Source organism: Pipra filicauda, unplaced genomic scaffold, assembly GCF_003945595.2.
Source record: "Pipra filicauda isolate LSUMZ 115617 unplaced genomic scaffold, ASM394559v2 scaffold94_size2452230_pilon, whole genome shotgun sequence".
Taxonomy (NCBI): domain Eukaryota; kingdom Metazoa; phylum Chordata; class Aves; order Passeriformes; family Pipridae; genus Pipra; species Pipra filicauda.
Window position 1 is genome coordinate 1,083,372 of NW_024105142.1, and position 19,380 is coordinate 1,102,751.

General features: G+C 38.2%; 1 protein-coding gene across 4 annotated transcripts in view; it reads right to left on the reverse strand.

Annotated features, from left to right (window-relative positions):
- The window catches only part of DIP2C (disco interacting protein 2 homolog C), a 309,922-nt gene that overhangs the window by 16,606 nt on the left and 273,936 nt on the right, over positions 1–19,380 (reverse strand). For 2 of the 4 annotated variants that reach the window (XM_027720743.2, XM_027720741.2), the window contains 2 exons: positions 12,631–12,660; positions 10,872–10,933 (listed from right to left, as the gene is read on the reverse strand). In XM_027720743.2, the coding sequence (XP_027576544.1) occupies positions 10,872–10,933; positions 12,631–12,660 (92 nt within the window). The remainder of the gene's footprint in view (positions 1–10,871; positions 10,934–12,630; positions 12,661–19,380) is intronic. The other 2 variants (XM_027720744.2, XM_027720742.2) reach the window with 1 other exon arrangement.

The following is a 19,380-nucleotide window of genomic DNA, read 5'->3' on the forward strand; positions in this document are numbered from 1 at the left end:
TGGGGCTTCTTCCATGTCCCTTCAGAGCTTATTTCTCAGCTGAATTTATTTCCAATTCAGGAACCTTTTTCACTTTGCAATGCTTGGCATGAACCAGTCTTAGCTTCCTCTTGTTATTTCTTACTACCTCTCCACGTCCAATTCAAAAGAGCTCTTCCCAGTGTGCCCTTTCTTTTTCAATATAACTCAGCTGAAGAGATTGACTTTTACCCTAACACTTGGCCAAACCCCACGTCTTGAACTTTTTTCTTTCCTTTATAGCCATTCCCTCAAAGCTGAGCTATGGTAACTGCTCTCCTTCTCCCTGCCCATGTGCCAGCATCTTCTGTCTGCTGGGCTTGGGCACTGGAGCACTTCCATCGTCTCCAGCTCGTATTTCTCTGCCTGCCCCACCAACCCTTCCTCCTCTCTGGAGCAGTCTGTTTTCATACCATGTCACTTTGCAGTCATGTCAGCTTGGAAGTCCAACTTTTTGGTTTCTTTACTACCAGCTATTTTGCAATCTGATTTCTTTCAGTGGCTGTTTGGGGATGTTACTACTCTTGAAAACAAAGCCTAGAGGAAACCAGGTAGGATGTGATGAACATATAACCTAATATATAGATTGAAAATACAAAGTATATAAGTCCCCTCCTTGCCCACAGTCTTTCTGTGGCAGAAAGCAACAGCCAGTGGTCTCTGGCCTCATTCCAGGCCTATTTCTTAAGTTTTCCTGCTGATTGTCATCTTACATTAGAAGTTAAGCTTGTGGGGGGAAAGTGGATATTTTATTATCCTGAAAGAAATTCATGGTTTGAAAATTTTTGTGCATTAAACTGGAACAGAAAAAGTTAAATATACACAGAAGTTGTAAATGGAATCTGAAAAAAATGTGGCAGGTTGGAAAAAGGTTATTTATGTTTAATGTTTCGAGTTTTTTGTTTTGTTTTGAAATTAAGTTAATTAACTCTTCAAACTGAAAATGTTTTAGCCACCATCAAGAACAAAACCTCAAAAGTTACAGTAATGGGTTTTGATTACTCTAAGTATTCTAAATTTTCCTTAAGCTGAAGGAAAATTTCCTTCAGCTTTTCAATTAGCTGAAAAAGATCTGTCAAAACTGACTCTTCTGAATTCAACACAATGATCTTCCCGGTGAAAAAAAGACAACACCTAATTCACTAGAAATTGTAACCAAAATCTAATTGCAAGGCATTTAATGCCAGAGATCCTTTATGTTGCTATATCCACAGTGACTTCCCAGTTCTGGCTCAAATGACTAAGAACTATTGCCATCAACAACACCTTTCAGACATATATTACTTCCCAGTGCTGAGATGGTGCCTGGGTAAGACTGATGGTGGGAATGGGCTGATGCAGCCCGTTCTCATTTTCTGTAGTTAGAAGCATGGGCACTGTAGGTAACACTGGGATCCTGGACTGGGGTCAGGGCTCTTTGACTCTCAAGACTTTCAGTGCATTTTCTCTTTACTCAAAGAACTAAATGTTTCTACATAAACTGTTGCAGAATTAAGTCAATTAGCTCATTGTACCAAAAAATGGAAATATGGATCAAAGGACATAAGCTCTGCCTTCCAAATTGACATACACGGTTCAAATAACCAGACCAGAAAAACAGGAAAATTGCACAGCTGAATACGTAGGGTGAAGGGGAAATCTAGATGATGAAGAAGTTTCCTTGCATCATCCTGATTTCCTCAGAGCAGTTTTTCTCACATGACATGATAAATTCAGATAACGGATAAACACAACTGAGACTGAAAAGGGACTTCTGGATTGAGGCAAACTTCAACCAACGAAATGAAAAACCATTAAAACTTATGTATGTCTAGGACATATTTTAATCCTGTTAATTTGATAATCAACAAGAATTAGCACTAAATCACTTCCTTTAATGTTAGGAATACTTCACTATAAACCTAAATTACACTTCATGTGCCAAATTCCCTGAGGTCAAAAGAAAATAGCTTCCAATCCTTCAGATGACTGAACAAAGCTGCAGGAAAGGTTACACAACTATTTAAGACAGTTCAGAAAGCTGCAAAGGGATCAAAACGAGGCAGGAACTCTAGTTCAGGAAGGGAATACTCAAAGCTTCACAGATTAAAAAAGGTAATAGCAATTTTATCATAAAAGACTATAGGAATATGTAAAAAAAGTAAGTCACAGTTATGTCTGTTTTCAGCCTTGAAGTACTTTAAAATGTTCAGCTTTCATTACACATTAAATTTGTTTAAATTAACTTTGCACATTGTGTAAAGTACAATACACAACTATTTCAAGAGAACGCAGTGGACTAGGGCTCTGAAGAATTTGGTCTCCTGCCTTGCACCTCCTGAGCCCCACCAGGCACAGCATCACCTTTCTCCATGCTTCAGGTTCACATTTGCAAAACCAAGCCTAATTGCTGCTCTAGCTGTTATCTTTTTATTCAGATTACAAACCTCTCAGGAGATGGTGTTTATCACTAATTGTTTTTGCAGCACTCTTCATAATCACACTTGTGATCTGACAATTCTGTTTAATGCAATATGCTTTTTCTATTTTGTAACCCTTTGTCTTCCCAGTTCTAATTGAGAGAAAGAGACTCTACGTATAGGGAAAACTTTCATTAGAACGAACTTGGGATATGAAAAATGCCCTCAACTAATAGAATTAGATTTTTTGTTGTTAACAAATTATGGAAATTATTTTAGCTTTGCCAATGAAATATTCATATTCTACATTCACACAATGTAATCAAAGGTGGAACTTCTGAAATCAAATATTTTTTCTTTAACCTGTCCCCTTATCTTGTACAACCTCCAAAATTCCTACCACCAGCTGACTCACAATGCATTTTTGGGGAAGAAGTTGCAAAAAGTTCTATTTAAAAACAACCAGGGACATTTCCTGTGCGTGGAACACTAAAACATGGAGCTACTTTTCCAGCTGAATCAAAACTGCAGATGAGCACTCTGAAGAAAAGGTCAGCAGTGCCACGAGCAGCAGTGCCTTGTACACCTGCAAGCACTGAAAAGGGACTGTCCTGCCACAGGAAACTTGCTGGGAACGCTGGCTGAGCTTCCCGAGATTCTTTGGTTAAGCAAACCATCCTCTGCAAGCAGACACTTCTAGTATATGCCACACTAAAAAGGTTATGTGAGGCTTGAGGCAACGTATTAAGGACTACTGAAGGGAGCCATTTAAGAGGATATTACATCTCTAACCAAGTTAGTGACATACCCTAACATAAATAAAGGATACTTTTACTGCTCAGAGCTCTCCTTCCCAAGCCTAACCATTCAGTATTCCTTCAGTGAGAGACTTTTCTGACAGCAGGAGCCAAACGAGTGCCTGAGGCTAGCAAGCTGGAGTGGGTCCCAAAGGTGACAGAGCCCATTTCCCAGGGGTAACCGCCATCATAGCACCCTCTGCTGAATTATTTGTCACAAAAAACTGACAGCATGTGGGATGGTAAAGGCCCTGTCCTCCTGCAAAGGCTAGTAAGAGAAGAGAGGAAAGGAAAGAGGAATGGAGAGCACTTAAGCAGCTCCACCTCTTACAGCACACTACAATCTGTGTCTAGGCCTGCAGAAGCTACAAAGCCTTGTTCCAAATTTTACATGTATTCATTAAGTATTTTTCCTTCCAAAGCAGATGCCTTGTGAAATGCACTCTAAGGCAGCAGTATGGGAAAGCAGCACTTTTTCCTCCACTACTGAAAAAGTAAATGTACCCTATGCTGATCACTTTTGGCATTTTTAAAGAGTCCCTGTTTAGTGTTCCATTAGCAGTATATACCAAAGTGAGAGAAAACAGAATACGTTATCTGTAAAAATCAAATACATAATACATTTTTTTGTAAAGAAAATGGAAGAATGGAAATTCCATGTTATTAAGACACTCCTGTAGCTGTGCAGCTAGACTCATGGCAAACTCTGGGAGAGTGAAAAAAAGAAGTATGGCTTGAAGGGAACAAAAAAGGAAGACTTTTTAATAAATCTTTCTCAGAAATGTGAGCAGCCAGATTGTTTTATCAATTCCCAGATTCCATGAGAAGCATAACTGAAAGAGTAACCTGCAACACCAAAGAAGCCCAGTACACCCAGAAATGGGAAATTCTTTTTTTTTTAACCATGTCAGACACTCCTAAGGAATAAATATTTTGGTGTATTTTCATGAGATAGAAATTTAATAAACAGTAAAATTCCTAATAATTTACTGAAATTTAATTATTTCAGTAAAGTTATTGGGAAGTTAAAAACTGGTTTGGAAAAACAAAGGAAAATGGAAACATTTTCCATTTAGTTCTTTTACTTGTACTTGAAGAATGACATGTAAATGGCACTTGCAGACAACAACACAAATGTTCAACTGCAGTTCACCTACTTTCCTGGAAAGCTGCAGCTTTTCGTTTTCCCTTTGTCTTTGTCTTACTTGGTACACATAACAGTATTCTCTTTCCCCTAAGCCCTCCAGGGAAATATAACTGGAATTTCTTGATTTCTAGTTAAAGTATGCTAAACCACATCCTCTCTCAAAAACCGTATTTAGAGCCAACTCCTATTGTCCTGTTTCACTAAAGTCATAAAATACTTATCCCTTGAAGATGACTTTATCAAGGAAGAAACAGACCTGCTTCAAGGGAGGAAATACTTCAATAGCTAGTAATCTTGCCTTAGAAAGCAAACCAATTACTTTGTAGGGTTCCCACCCCTATAGTTATTGGATGTTTCTGCCTTTCTCCTGCCCTGCAATAGAAGCTGTGTTATGCCCGGAAAAATGAAGCATCTTTCAGAGCTCTTTAAATAGATACATTTACAAATTTTGTTATAATTCAATTCTTATGTGGAAACAGTGCAATTTCTTAAAAAATATTTGCTCCTCTTCAGTTTTCCAGGTCATCAGCTTTATTCCTAATAACTCACTATTCAGCACATTAAGTCTCTTAGTTTGTTCCCCAGTACACTCAGGAACAGCAAGAGAGAACCCTTCCTCCATGCTAGGTAGACCTTCTCCTACAAGTCAGAATTAGAAGTGTTCATATGATGCTTATCAGCCCAAATTAACTTTTCTTTCTGGGAGATTTGTTTCCCATAGATCCGAAACAGTGCCAAGGGGATTTTTGAGATAGCAGTGTTTGCACGGCAGAAAAAAACCCCCAATGCTGCTAAAAGGCAAAGGTTGTATCTTCTGAGCAAAAACATGAAGGAGGGTTTTGCCAACACCATGACAAACGGCCTAAACTCTCAAATGAGATTCAGCAAATTAATGGCAAAATGCGCAAAAGCCAGGCATTTCTACAGACTCCTCAAAACCAAACTGCATCATTTCTTACCATACTTATATCTTTGAGGGACTCAGGTTTTATTTTAAAGACCTCAGGTCCTCCTCCTCTAACTGAGTTACCTCTATTGACTTCATAGGGGTGAAAGTCTTTTCCCTTTTTTATGAAAAAAACTGTTTCTACAGATAACAGAAAACCCCCAAACAACTAAAGCAACAGACAATCCTAAAAAAAGCATGAGTGATGTGTGAAACTTGGAATTGGAGCCACTCATATGAGATCTTTGAAGGATGGCCAGAACAGTGGTGTTGGAGGTAGTACTTGACAATTCCATTTGCAAAACGAGCTTATTGCAAAGCATTCTGAGGCTGATGCCGGGGGGTGTCTATGTTTTGAACAGTTTACCAGGTATGTAGCACTTTACATCTCAAAATACTCTATGCCTTTTCCCTACCCAATTTCTCTGCAAGGGAAAAGGTGGCTGGGTGACAAAAGAATGTAATAATAGATTTTAACTACCCCTTTGGACCCCACACAGTGAATAATTGAGGACTGGGATTTTCTTTAAGCTGTAACTGGGTTTTGTAGGCTGGAAAGGAGCTGGAAAAGCCCTGCTCTCCAGCATCAAGGGAGCACTCTTCAAAGTTCTTCTTTTGCAACCATTGGCTTTCAAGTATGATTAATCAATTAAAGTTTCACAGAAGGTAACTATTTTACTGTCACTTCCATTAGCATGTCTCCTTCTGACACACCTCCCCCCCATCTCTTTTCCCTACTATGTGACTATAAAATGGTTCTCCTCCACGCTGTGACTGTGCTACAGAGCACTGCTGTGGCTACAGCTTAGCCAACAATTTAGCTAAGTAGTTTTTTGTCTGGTAACTCTGTAATAAGAGTATTTTTCAAGGTAGATGGAATAGAAGTGTTTGAGAATAAAATAAAAAAGCTCCTGTGGCTTTGTTGCTTGGTATTACCCAAAACAATGTATACACAACATGAAAGTTTCAGTAAAATACAGAGGAGAAGGATAAACAACTGACAGCCAGAATAAAAGGCTATTTTTCTGCTCCTGCATGAAGTCTGAAATGCTGGAATATATTAAAATGAAGCCAAAGCCTTAACTGATTCCTTTTGACAGAGCCTGGATTTGAGTCTGGGCTCAGTGTATAAGCAATCTATAAAAATAAATCCTAAGTAACTGTTTTCTCATATCTTTGAAACATTACAAGTGTTCCCTCTTTTCTTGGGGAATGAGATTCAGAATTTCCATCCTCTGAAATCACCTTTCTCAGGAAGACAATGAAGGACGTTCAAAGGTCTCTGAATACCCCCAAAATCCAAAATAAAATATTAGGCTTAGTACAATGTACAAATGACTTCCTAAGAAATCAAGTCTGCTAATGACTTCAATATATACAAGGTCACTTTTTTTAGAGATAGACTAATTTGCATCACTCCAAGAAAATGTCAGTGACCACATGAGAAGACACCTATTTGTGCAGCTCCAAAGACTGCTTGTTTAATAAACAGAGAGGGTGATCAGGTTAAAATAATTGCTCTAATGATGGAGTGGGAGTATTTAAATAAGAGAATATAGATATCACAAGGAGCACATTGAATAACAGCCAGACTCAAAAATTAATAACTTGAACACAAATACACCCTGTACTTTTCCTGTCCTTTTAAAATAAACTCTGATATCAAAGTAGATTTTTTTCTTGCTCCAGTTAGGGCAGAATGGTGGTTTTTATATTCTTTTTTTTTTCTTTATGGATAAGATTTTGCTATAGAGGAGAATATTAGGATGCAAGCAGATGTTTATCTTTACAGGATTTGCATGGAATTGAAACTTTAGGAGAAGATCAATGATCTCCCTCAGCCATCACCATATGGATCCTTCAGCTCACTATTTAAAATTTCTGAGGTAATCCTCCATACAGCATTTAAAATATGAAAGATATAGATACACAGGAAAAGAAATACCGATGTCAAAAATCAGAGAAAAAAATTCAAAACAGTCAAAATATTTCAATGATTTTCATCCTATTTTATTCCTTATTCATACCAGTTTAGTTTCAAGATAATTTCAAAATCTAAATTAGCAGATTAAAACAGTAACATTTTGAAAACATCTTTGAATGATTCTAAAAGAAAATATGGTTTAGGATATTTGCAAATACGTTGAAACATCCAGTCTGACCTGCTGCAGAACAATTAAAAATGTTTTTGCCCTGTGAAAGAAAAAAATGTTTTGGAATCACATGAGGTCTATTCTCAGTTTGATGAATTGGTTTGTTTTGCCATTAAATAATTTTTCTACCAAGAACTAATCCACTGTTAAGGATGAGGAGGCTATGAAATGTTTCTACTAATATCATACATATATTTTTTTGCTGGACATTTTTAATTTTATAAACATATGTACATATTGTTTTAGAACAACCTTGATAAGAGGGATGTTTGGGCTTTAAACGTACATCTTTACTGGTACACAAGGCTTCAAATGCTAACAAAGCCAACAACTTTTAAGTATAGGGTGTTTTGGTATGATGAGAAAAGGCTTTCTCTCTCTCTTTTATCTTCCAAGCACTTCTCAGCTTTTAGCATATTTAGGTATCTTGCACCTAACCACTTGGAAAGCTTTCTGAGGAGAACATGACTGGCCTAAAATGATGATGGAATGATCTGAAAACCAGCACTTTAGATAACAGGACAAGAATATGTATATATTTATTCTATTCATTTTTCTCTTTTGTGGGGAAATGGGAGTAAAATTGTTTTCCCAGAGGCAGAGAAATGCAGCAATGACCTGACAGGATGCTCATGCCTGGAGTTCTGCTGCCTCTGCCCTCCCTGCAGATACCAGATCATGCACCAGGAGGCATTAATCCACCTACTTTGCTTTTTGGACCTGAGTTAACCTCTCTAAACCGCACTTCACTGCAGTGCAGAGGCATATCACCCACTTGATGGATAACTCAGGAGTCTTCTCCCGTTTTTTATTAAAAGCCCACGTGGGACTTGCCTGTCTTTGCTCACTCTTTCTTGGCCATCCTGAGGACACTCTGACTTTTAGAAAACCAGTAAGATGCCAAGTACAACAATGCTGATGACCTGCCACCAAGAGCAAGCCAGAGCTGCATATTCTTGCTTTTAGGACGCTACTCAGTTTCCAAAAAAAGGGTATCCTAATGCCATTTGAGACAGTACAGGGTGCCTGGGACATCTCATTAGGGCTAGCAAATACAATGTGAGCTCCATGGGAGACCCTGTGAGAGCAGCTGTAGCATCTAGAACTGCATTAGATGCTCACAGTCAGGCAGTCAAGCCTTTTTCCAGTATCAGAACCAACACCAGCCACTGACCAAGTGGTTGCACCCCTTGGTACAAGTTTCCTGAACTTCCAGGTGAGCCCAGTACTACGGTCAGAGTCCCAGCAGCTAAACCAATGGGCTGGTAGCTCAAAACCACACAGAGACACACAAAAAGGTGTTTGAAAAACTCCACCCTCATCTAGGAAGCAAATCATGCAAATCCAGTGAGAGCTGGGAGTAACCATCTCATTTGGTTGACCAACCACCCCTAGATGTCCACACAGATTGTACATAGCACAGGTATTTTGACCTAAAGTCCTATAAAAAAATGACATTTTCCTAAGCTGTGAAGTATGCGAATACATCATTACCAGATGAGCTTGAAATAGTTGTATTCGAACTGGTTATTATTTTTATAGATGTGACTAGGATTTGAATCATTTCAGAGATTCAGCTGTTTTTTGAAGCAACTAAAAGTATTATCATGCCAAGAAAAAAAAATTGCTTTCTGTCTTTTTCAGACTTTGGAAAACCTACTCTAAAATGTAAATGATGAAAAACATTTTCCCACATTAAGTGTACAGTGTAAATTTTTCATATTTTTGGGGGACTGACTGGCCTGCAAAGACTCAGTGGGTTGTTAGTACATGGTCTCACAGTGATGTACAGCAATCTTTCAGTTATTGTTTAGTACTAGGGACATTCAGTTCTACTAAAATGGTTAGAAGCAGCAAGTGTGAAGAGACTTTGTCAAATAAAGTTGTTTCCTTCCCTAATTTATGACCCATGAATCTAATTCTAAATTCTACAGGATTGGGTAAATGAGGCACAGCTTTAATCCATCAAATTAAAATCTACATTACCACAATATGAGAACCAACTCTAAAGATCATCTTTTATGTTCTGTAGAACTTGTCACTAACTATAAATTAAGACACTGCAAAGTCTGATTTCGATAATGATGCCTACTTCTCAATGACATACTAAGGCAGGGAAATACTATACCCATGGTTTATGCAACTTTTATAAACAGTAAATCTTAATTCTTCTATATATACACTTATTTTTATTATTTATTATTTTTACTAACTGTGAATGTTGCTTTCTCTTTCTGTAGAAAAGGCCTGTTTTCTTCTAGGTTGAGTATGACCACAAACTGTCTCTCCACAGCACTGCAGTTGCTGCTCCAGGAACACCAAGTTTCTGGGGCTGGGTTATGCAGATAGTTCCAAAGGACAGATCAAACATAAGTGTTTTTATTGGTAACATTGTGTGCAAAAGGAATAAAGAAACAGTGAGTCAAGTATCTTGCAGCTCCTTTCTTCTACCTGCCAAACTCAATATGCAACAAGAAAATATCTGTATCTGTATCTGACTTAACCACCCAGGGGGTAATTTGGGCCTGCAGTGCCCTGAGGTTTGCACTCTGCCAGCTGAGTGGGTCACTTCGATATAGCCAAAGTTGGTGTTCACCTAAGGGGAGCAAATTCTCTGTTAAACTTTTAAGAAGGATGAAAGAAAAATAACAGAAAAAAAAGCCCTATTTGGATAATGATTTTTTTTTTAAGGGAACCAGGACTGTTAACTAAATGTTCTCCTTTTCCAGAGTTCATAGAAAACTTTTTCTTTTGTTACAGTTTTATAAAGACACTCCTGCTATAATTTTGACCAGATTATTGGAAAACTGAAATACATGTGCATGGGTAGTTTTTAAAGTTACACATGAAATCTCAAGTTTCTCTCCAGTCGCTAAGTTCTCACTTCTTGTGTACAGATCTAACACTAAAGATTAAACTGGAAAATGCCCACAAATACAGAATGTGGTTGCTCACAGTGCCTGAAGCCAATAATCCATCCCCTCATAGTCCAACAGCATTAAGAATTGCAGCAAACCCCCCGGTGGTCTCCTCCCTGTCTAACAGCTGCCAACCCAGGAGAAACACCTCTGTGAAGCTAAGAGGCCCAACAGAACTTCAATTCCTATGGACTGGCTGGGGTCCACTACCTGAATACAAGTTTCATGAAATCCTGATGGCAATAAAGGCAGGGAATCCTATTAGTCATTGCAGTGGTGGTGTCATATGCTTCAGTTTTATCAATGGTAAAATTAACCAACCAACTAATACAGAATCCTAGAATCACAGAATGTCTCTGCTCGCTGGTGGGAGTTAGAACAAAATGAGAATTACAAAGGTTTCCAGGGTCTTTGAGGTGTGCTGTAAGTGGTTTCCTTGTTAGGAAGTCTGTTAATTGTGTGTATTAGAGAAAAAGAAAAAGGTGGTTCCGACCTGTCATGCCTCAGTGCCCTCATATCAACATACACTGTGGTGGGATCTGGTCCAGATGTTCCCTGTAAACAACAACATCAGCTAATCAGAACCTGAAGGCTGGGAGAAGAAAAGAGTTTTACCCCCCCAGATAACCAAACGTTAATTCCAGTGCTAATTATGCTAATCAAATGACAAGTTATATTTAAGCAATTCATCAATCAAAGCTCAGCTTTACAGAATCAGAACAAGCACTGGAAAACATACCTACCGTCAGGTACATGTTACCTTGGGGGTCGGGAAAACATCAAGCAGTCAAACTACTTAACCAACACATGTCAACATAGGTTTTATTTGCTACAAAAGGCCAAGTAATCAGCACATGGATACATACAAAACATGTTAAACACATTTTGCCATATAAAGGAAGGCGGAAATTGCTGAGGAGACACAGTTTAATGGCAGAAGCACATGGTCAGGAATGTGAAGCATGGTTTACTGAAAGTCTTCCATACATGCAACAGAGAATATACTTGAAGCTAAAGATAGTAAAGGTAGCACGCATGACATGAACCAATCTGGACTGAAGGTCTGTAAGCAATTATTCTGTTCCTTTTCAGTCTTCCACTGCATAATTTAAACCCTTGCTTTATGTCACAATATTTAGTTACTTGAAAAGCGGCAGACTAATTTTAGTTTCCTTCCATGCAGAGATGATACAGTCTTTAGGCCTTTCCACCCACAGATTTTCTGCAGTTTTGTAGCCTGCTATGATATGCCCTTATCCAAAACTTCAAACTCATCACCACTGAACATCATGTGAATTCTCAATGCTCCAGGCTAGGGCTCTTTTCTCTGCTGCAAACCTCATGCTACTGCTAAGCAGAAAGCTAGAAGAAAAGCACAACTCCATTTTGGAACACTGGAACTTGGAAATTTTCTTTTCAGCAGAGGAATTAACCTAACCTTGGTGAACTTCAGGTGCACAAACTCCTTTATCAGTTATTTAGATGTTTAGTACTTTAAATAGCAGGCAACATCAACTCCTCGTGATTTCTGTCCCATTTGAGACATATTGTAGAGTATAATTCTTCACAATAGGAATATCTAGGGCTAAATTTTACATTTCTGCAGTGCTGGCTGATAGTTTCACAATTTTTGAGCACCAAAAATCGCAACAGACATCCACAAATAGCTAATTTTTGTATCTAAAGGGGAAAAGAGTTACCACTACCAACTGATACTTACTGTACAGGTACTGATTATGACCCACCACCAGAGGAAAACAAGAGTAATAGAGCTGCACATGCATGTTAGCCTCTTTAGCTTGTTATACACAATACAAGATACAATATCCTCTCTAGCTATTAACGACACGATTTTCAGTCTACTAGTAAACTCAGCAGTGTAACAGACTAGTGCTGAGTGGAGAGCTTATTTGAAATATATGCAATGTTAAAAAGAAAAAAACAAAACCAAGGAAAAGTTGTTTATTTTTAAAAATAAAACTAAACCTGAATTGATTTGTAAAATAATGGAAACAGTCAAGTTTGAAAATCAAAGACAATCACTATGGTATTTATTATTTTCAGTGTGAATGAAATAGTTACAATGGACAGATAATATCTGATGAAACCTGCATCCAGATAAAGCTGTACTGGACTTATTTATAATTTCATAGAAGGATCTGAAAATCCCCAAATCTCCAGACTCAATTTCTAGTCTGTCCCACTGTTGGAAGCTGATAGGTGGGTATTGAGGGAACATGAAAATCCCCTACCTGCTCGGCCAGCTTCCCCAGCCTGTGAGGCTATAGCAGCAGGAATAGCAGGGATAAGGGAGAGAAGGAAAGAAGGTAACACAAGACGAAAATAATAATAAAAAAATGGGAATGAAGGGTGGGAGAAAATAAAAAGAGGAGAATGCAAAAAGCAGGGAGTAAAATAAAAAGAAAAACAATGTCAAATACAGGAATTTTACAAATTAACCATTATACCATTAAAGGTTAAAAAAAGTAAAAAATGAGGTGTCAACATTTTAGTAGAGCAACAGAAGAGACAGCTGTAGACTGCTAACCTTGGACAAACAGACTTAAATGGTTTTAGGACACTACAGACAATGTTGTTAGTGGAAAACGTGTCTAACATACTGGGTTTTTTGTTGTTTTTGTTTCTGAAGTTATTAAATATTGTGGCCCTGCTATTTTAATGCACATACATTGAGATTGAGTTCCAGGTCTGCCATTTCACTACTAATAGAAGTTTGTAAGCGATGTCCTCTGGAAATCAAAGGTAAGCTTTCTTTTTGGAAAAAATAAGATTAGTATACAATGGAGAAAGATACTTACACCTTCTTACATAAAGATTAACCTGATCCTAAAGCGAAGTAAAATAAAACCTTCGTGCACAGTCTAACTACAAGACCATAAATAAATGGAGTCACTTCATAGCCCAGTAATTCTTCATTCTTAATCTATTTTCTATGGTAAACAGTGCAATACATATAAAGAACAGTAAAATTAAAAGCTGATAAAAACCCATCAGTACTCCACCACGAATGATAATGCAGCAAAGAAACAACAAAAAACTCTGTGGTGACTAGTCCTAAGCCACTACTATCATGAAGAGCATCTAATAGCAGATGGCTGCAGTAGGATTTGCCCTACAACTTGTGAAAACAAACAGCTCTGAAAGCACCAGCATCCCACATCCTTCTCATCAAACTTCTGAATGCCAGCAGAGTTAAAAACTGCAGCATCATCTGCCACAGCAGCATCTTAAAATAGATTTATTTTGGATGCAGAGGAAGATGAAGCATTTTAAAAAATAGGACAGATCTGCTTATTACACTGATGCCCCAAAATAGTATTGCTAATAATTCAGGTTGAACACTGCAGTGTAACTGCAAGAATGCAGGAGAACTGCTGAAATCCAGCAGTTACATAATTCATTGCATGTGACTACACTGCAGGTCCCAGAAAGGACTTTGAGAGTACCAGAGTCTTATATGGCTCCTAACTACAGAATGGCTTGAGCAGTTGAAGTATCAGCCATGACCCTCTGCAGCCAGCTGCAGCTGGGATACTCTGAAAGTGTTTCAAAAGAAGAAGAGTCTTAGCCAAGACCAGAGTGACTGACTCGATTTGCCTGTGTACATTTATTTTGCGAGACAGAGAGCATTTGTAATGCTGGTAACAGGAAAGAAACAACACAACTTCGGGTGTATTTGATCCTTACTTAGGATATGCTGTGTAGTGTTCAAGGAAACAGAATGGGACAAACATAATTTTCTGTCTGAAAACAAGTATATCATAAGTCTCATCTCTTGGACTAAATAAATTTCCTGCCCATGCATAGGCTGTCACTGGTGAACCATCCCTGGGTCTGTGCAAACCTCTTCAATATGCCAGGCTTTTATTCTTTTTATTCTCTGGGAAAACACTGCAGGTCTAACTGCCTGAATAACTACCCCAACAAGTCAGCTGTAGGGCTGACCACGTGCCAGGACTCAGTCCACAACTAATTTCCACTGAAGTTAAAGGCCAAGCTGCACGCTCTCCCCTACTTCCCTCCCCGGAGTTAAAAATCAGGAATTAGGGCAATCAGAAGTCCTAGGAATTTACAAAAAACTACTGTTTCAGGTTTTGTTTAGTTATCTAAGGATGTGGTCTCACTGTTTACTCTGAGTCTACTTCTGCTCCAGTGATGCTCAGAGAAGGAATTTTTGGTGTACACTTGGCAATCTCACATACACAAGCACAGCAGCTGGAGCTGTGAAAAGAACTTTGTGGCATGACTCATAGTAAAGGTGGGAAAACAGAATCTGAGGGAACTCACCCAGAGCTATAGTACATTGCTAAATGTGAATCATACCTCTGACAAAGTGCATGGTCTCCTGCTGCATTCTTCGCAGACCTACCCTTTATTACTTTTAATATGGAAGATGTTCAAAAGGTGTAATCTATCACTAAGTAAAAAGAAGTATTAACTTTAATCCTTAAACTGACTAATAAAGATTCCTTTGCTAGACAATGAGGTAAGGGTTCACTTCATATAACTTCAGCCACCAAAGAAGAAAGCATGCAGTATAAGGTAAGAAGTGTCTCCTGATAGTGATGAATCGTACCCCAAGATGGGCACCTGAGACAGGCTGAATCAAACTGTCTATTGAAGTATTTCTGTGATTCTACTGGCTATAGATGGATATGGGATAACTCACTTAACCTTGCAGTCTTTAGTTAGAGGAGACATAAAAGAAGCAAGATAAATCCTTTTCTCCTGCCCTAGTTTGGACAGACTTGTTAGTACATTTTCAGGGTTAACTAAGGAAAATGAACAACTTCTAAAAGTTTTCCTTCAGCTGAAATTGAGTAGAAGGTTGAATAAAATGAAAATATTTATTCCAAGTGTTTAAATGGAAATTAAGTAAAATCCTAGAGAACCATCTGTGCTGTTGTAAGAAACAGACTACTTTTCATATCTATTTTTCTCTCTATCTTGAGAATGCTAAGATGCTGGTTAATGAGAATTAAAATATGCTGGATGCAATCTTTTCATCTCAGAAATCCCTAGACCATTATCTGTGACTATACAGCCATGAAAGGTCAGATATTAATGATATCTAAGTGCCTAAAGATGGAGGGGATTATTTATTTCCAAAAGCACATTTCTAAAAATCTGGTCCAAAATGACTACCTCAAAGGAAACATACTAAATTTGCTCTACATTTGAAAGGAAATAAATACAAATGACAATGCATTAGTCTGTCAGTGATCTCAATCTGGAAATTAAGATAATTTGTACCAATGGGATTATCACAATTATTTCCTTTTTAGGGTAATCTTCAATAAAACATTAAATTCTGCTATGAAGTCTTTATACACGCACACAGAGACACATACATGTACATACACACCCTCCTCCTCTTCTTTTTGGAGAGGGGAACAGTAAAAAGCAAAAGCTTTTTTTGAAAAACCAGGATACCTTTCCCTTGAAACACTTGAATCTTGAATTTGTCCACAAAATTGGAAATGAAGAAGGTATCAAATATAATATCCAAGTTGTGTTAGAGGCAGACCTTAGAGAAGAACCCTGGATAGGTTTTTTGCTGGTAAGGGTCAACAGCTGAACACTGAGATATGTTTAATAATGTGATTAGTAGATACATATTTTAGGAAGACTGCAGAATAGGCTGGATCACAGTTATCCCTGTGGAAGATGGTGCTCCAGGAACCACATGCTGATCTCATGGATGACACAACTTGGAAATAAAAAAGCAAAGACAGATGCTGTTGACTCAAACATCTTGAGAAGTATTTTTATGCAGTGTGAAGAATCCAGAAATCATAACCCATTTCTGGAACATATTGAAGACAATGCTAATTTCAGGAACAGTGTTAATCAAGAATTAAAATTCATTCTGTTCCTCAGCTGAGAAAACAGAATAGCCCACAAAATATTCTGGAATACCACTAGCCATAACCTTCCAGACAGTTTGGAAAGAGCATCCAGCCTAATTCAGTATCCAGTCTTTGGCAGTGTCTACTGCCAAATTAAGTATCAAAGGATGTAATCCTCTATCTTTATATTCTCCACCAAAATGACATGTTTTGTGGTGATGCTTGTAAGTAAAATCTTTAGTAATTTTTCAAATACCTTTAAAACTTGCCAAACAAGCCTTGTCTCAAATGCTTCAAAAACCATTCCACTTGGGAGGGTAATGCTACTAAATATAGGCTGTCCTGAAATGGCTTTTCTTCATTCCAGCCACCTCACTCTTTAGACAGTGTTTGGTTTTTAGTTTGTCCTATGGACTGAGATGCCACATCTTAGTAGAACTCAATGATGCCTGGCACTAAGCCATATGATCAGCCAGGCTGCTTAACCATCTCACTCAAGGTTCTCATTCTGTGCTGTTCTTAAATTCATAATTAATTCATTAATAATCTTCCTTCAGAGATTTACCCACTTTAACAGTTTAATTCACTAACTCTTTCAAGAAATTCTGTAAAGAACCATCTAAGAAGCAAACTTCAGCTAAGGAGTCAACACAATCACAAGGCAGATATACACATTCAAGCCAAAATCCAGCCTAACTCCATTCTGACTAGGACTTTCCGTTTCTCTGAGTGCAGTCAGCTTCCCTGCATGTTTGTAGTGGGCTGACCCAGCCAGCAGCTCAGTACCCACCCAGCTCCCAGTGGGACAGAGAGAGCACAGGAAGAGCAAAAGTCAGAAAACCCACAGGTAAAGATGAAGAGTTTAATGAGTGAAGGAAAGAGAAAAACCCAAGTGATGCAAAAGCAATCACTCATCACCTCCCACAAGCAGAACAATGCCCAGCCAGTTTCTGAACAATGGCTACTTTAGATGACCAGCAGCCCTTTTTCTTTAATGCTGAGCATAACATCATGTGGCATGGCATATCCCAGGTCAGCCTGGGACAGCTTTCCTGGCTGTGTCCCCTCCCAGCTTCTTTCTCCCTCAGCCTACTTGCTGGAGCCAGTGGGGTGATGGTGCTGTGGGCAGAGGGAGAAACAGGGAAAGCCCTGATGCTGTGCAGCACTGTTCAGCAATAGCTCAGCCATTGGTGTGCTATCAACACTCCTTCAGTCACAAATCCAAAACACAGTTCCATATGGGCTTCTATGAAAAACATTAATTCCATCCCAGGCAGACTGAGCACAATGTTACTTCCAATGAGCCATACTTTGGCATTGAACCTAGCTTACTGCTGCTTATAGTCATTCCTTGACTTTATTATTTGTCCTGAATTAATGACCTGTAAGTGAAACAGCCACTGTGAACAGTCCAGAGACTGGTGCAAGCCTAAAATGGAGACTTCCACTAGTGGCAAGCAAACTTCTGCAGCTATTTTGTTCTTGTAATCTATGACATCTTTCAAGTCTGGTCCCTCCATGGACCAGAAATTAGAGAAGCTGATTTGCTTTTCAGAAGTAGCTCCCCCCATCCTAATCCGTTTGCCATGAGGGTAGGTCATCACTTCCTTCCTTCCCCTCCTCTCTAAAACTTTATTCCTGGAGAATATTTATGGTAGCAATTACAGAATGACAAACTAAACAATTCTTCCTCTGGGCCACAGAAAGACTTTTAACCCTGCTCAGCTTTGCCTTGTCATATGCTTGATAATAACAATTTAAGACACCTTGTGCTGTAGGGATACTCTGCTGGAGTCAGAGAGAAGCAAGCAGTACTGGAGGTGTGGCATACCTCCTGTATGCATATCCTGGTAACATTCTGAACTACACAGTCCCTTTTAGCCAAGGTCTGATGAAAGCCAAGATCCTTTAATGACATTGAAAAGGGCAAGAGGCTAAGGCAGGCACAGACATACTGGTCTGTGATGAAGCCATAACCTGTATTTGTCAGATTTTTTTAATAAAATATAAAAAAAAATTACATTTACAATCAGAAAAAACAATAACAGAAGTCCTATTTGCAGTGTTACTGAGAAGTTCTGTTCTGATTTCCACACCAAAGCAAGTATCCATGTTACATGCGTGAGAAATCCTTAATGTAAACTAGGAGTAACTGCCAGATTTGAAATGTGGGATGTACCACACAGAGTAAAGCCAAGTTCTAGCAGGGAGATGGTGACTTTGAAGAGGCTAAAGACATGGTAGGTGACCAAATGGATATGGAACTTCTCAGCCAAAGCAGCTGCCAATGCAGAAGATGATTGTTTTAGTACTTAAAAGGTTATTAAATCAGAAATCATATTACACCAGAGTAGGACACCTATGGCATTATTACAGGAATAATGTCTGGAACTCTGAAACCAAATTTGGAAAGACAGAAAGAGATCAAGAGTCAAAAAAATGAGACAGAGATCAGGAATGCATGTCTCGAGATTCTTTATCTATTTATTGAAGACTAAGATATGTATTAGATGCATGATAGAAATGAGATTCTTATTCTAGATTCAAAAAATGCAATAAAATAAAAAATGGCTGAATTTAATACCAGATAAATTTAAACTAGAAATAAGGTAAAAATAATTAAAAATTGAACATCTTAAAAAAAAAAAAAAGGCAAGTTAACTTTCATCATCCAAAGTTCTGGAAGATAAATCGATATACTCTAGATCAGCCTAAAACTATTTGCTTGGTGTAGTTATTACTGGATGAAAAACTAGAGGCTATTAAGAAATTCAGATCAAATAGCTGCAGTGCTCCATCAGTCCTTAAAATCATGACTCAATAAAGATTCCTCAAGAATGCAAGTTAAATCCTTTATTACCCCTGGGAATTTTCTTCTGATTAGTGGATCAAAACAGAATGAAATAGATGTAGCAAAATAATTTCCTTTTTAAGCTATAAACTGTTTGCAGAAAATACCTATTTTGTTAACTAAGTAATGGTTGGAAGTATTGTATAAAGAGAAGGAATCCATTTTACAACATAGTAAAGCAAACTCTTGGAAACTGGAGTTTACATGACACAACTACATAATATTTTTGGAGTACAGAGGCATTCTGTCACTGTTAGGTGCTTTTCTGAATTACTGCATTC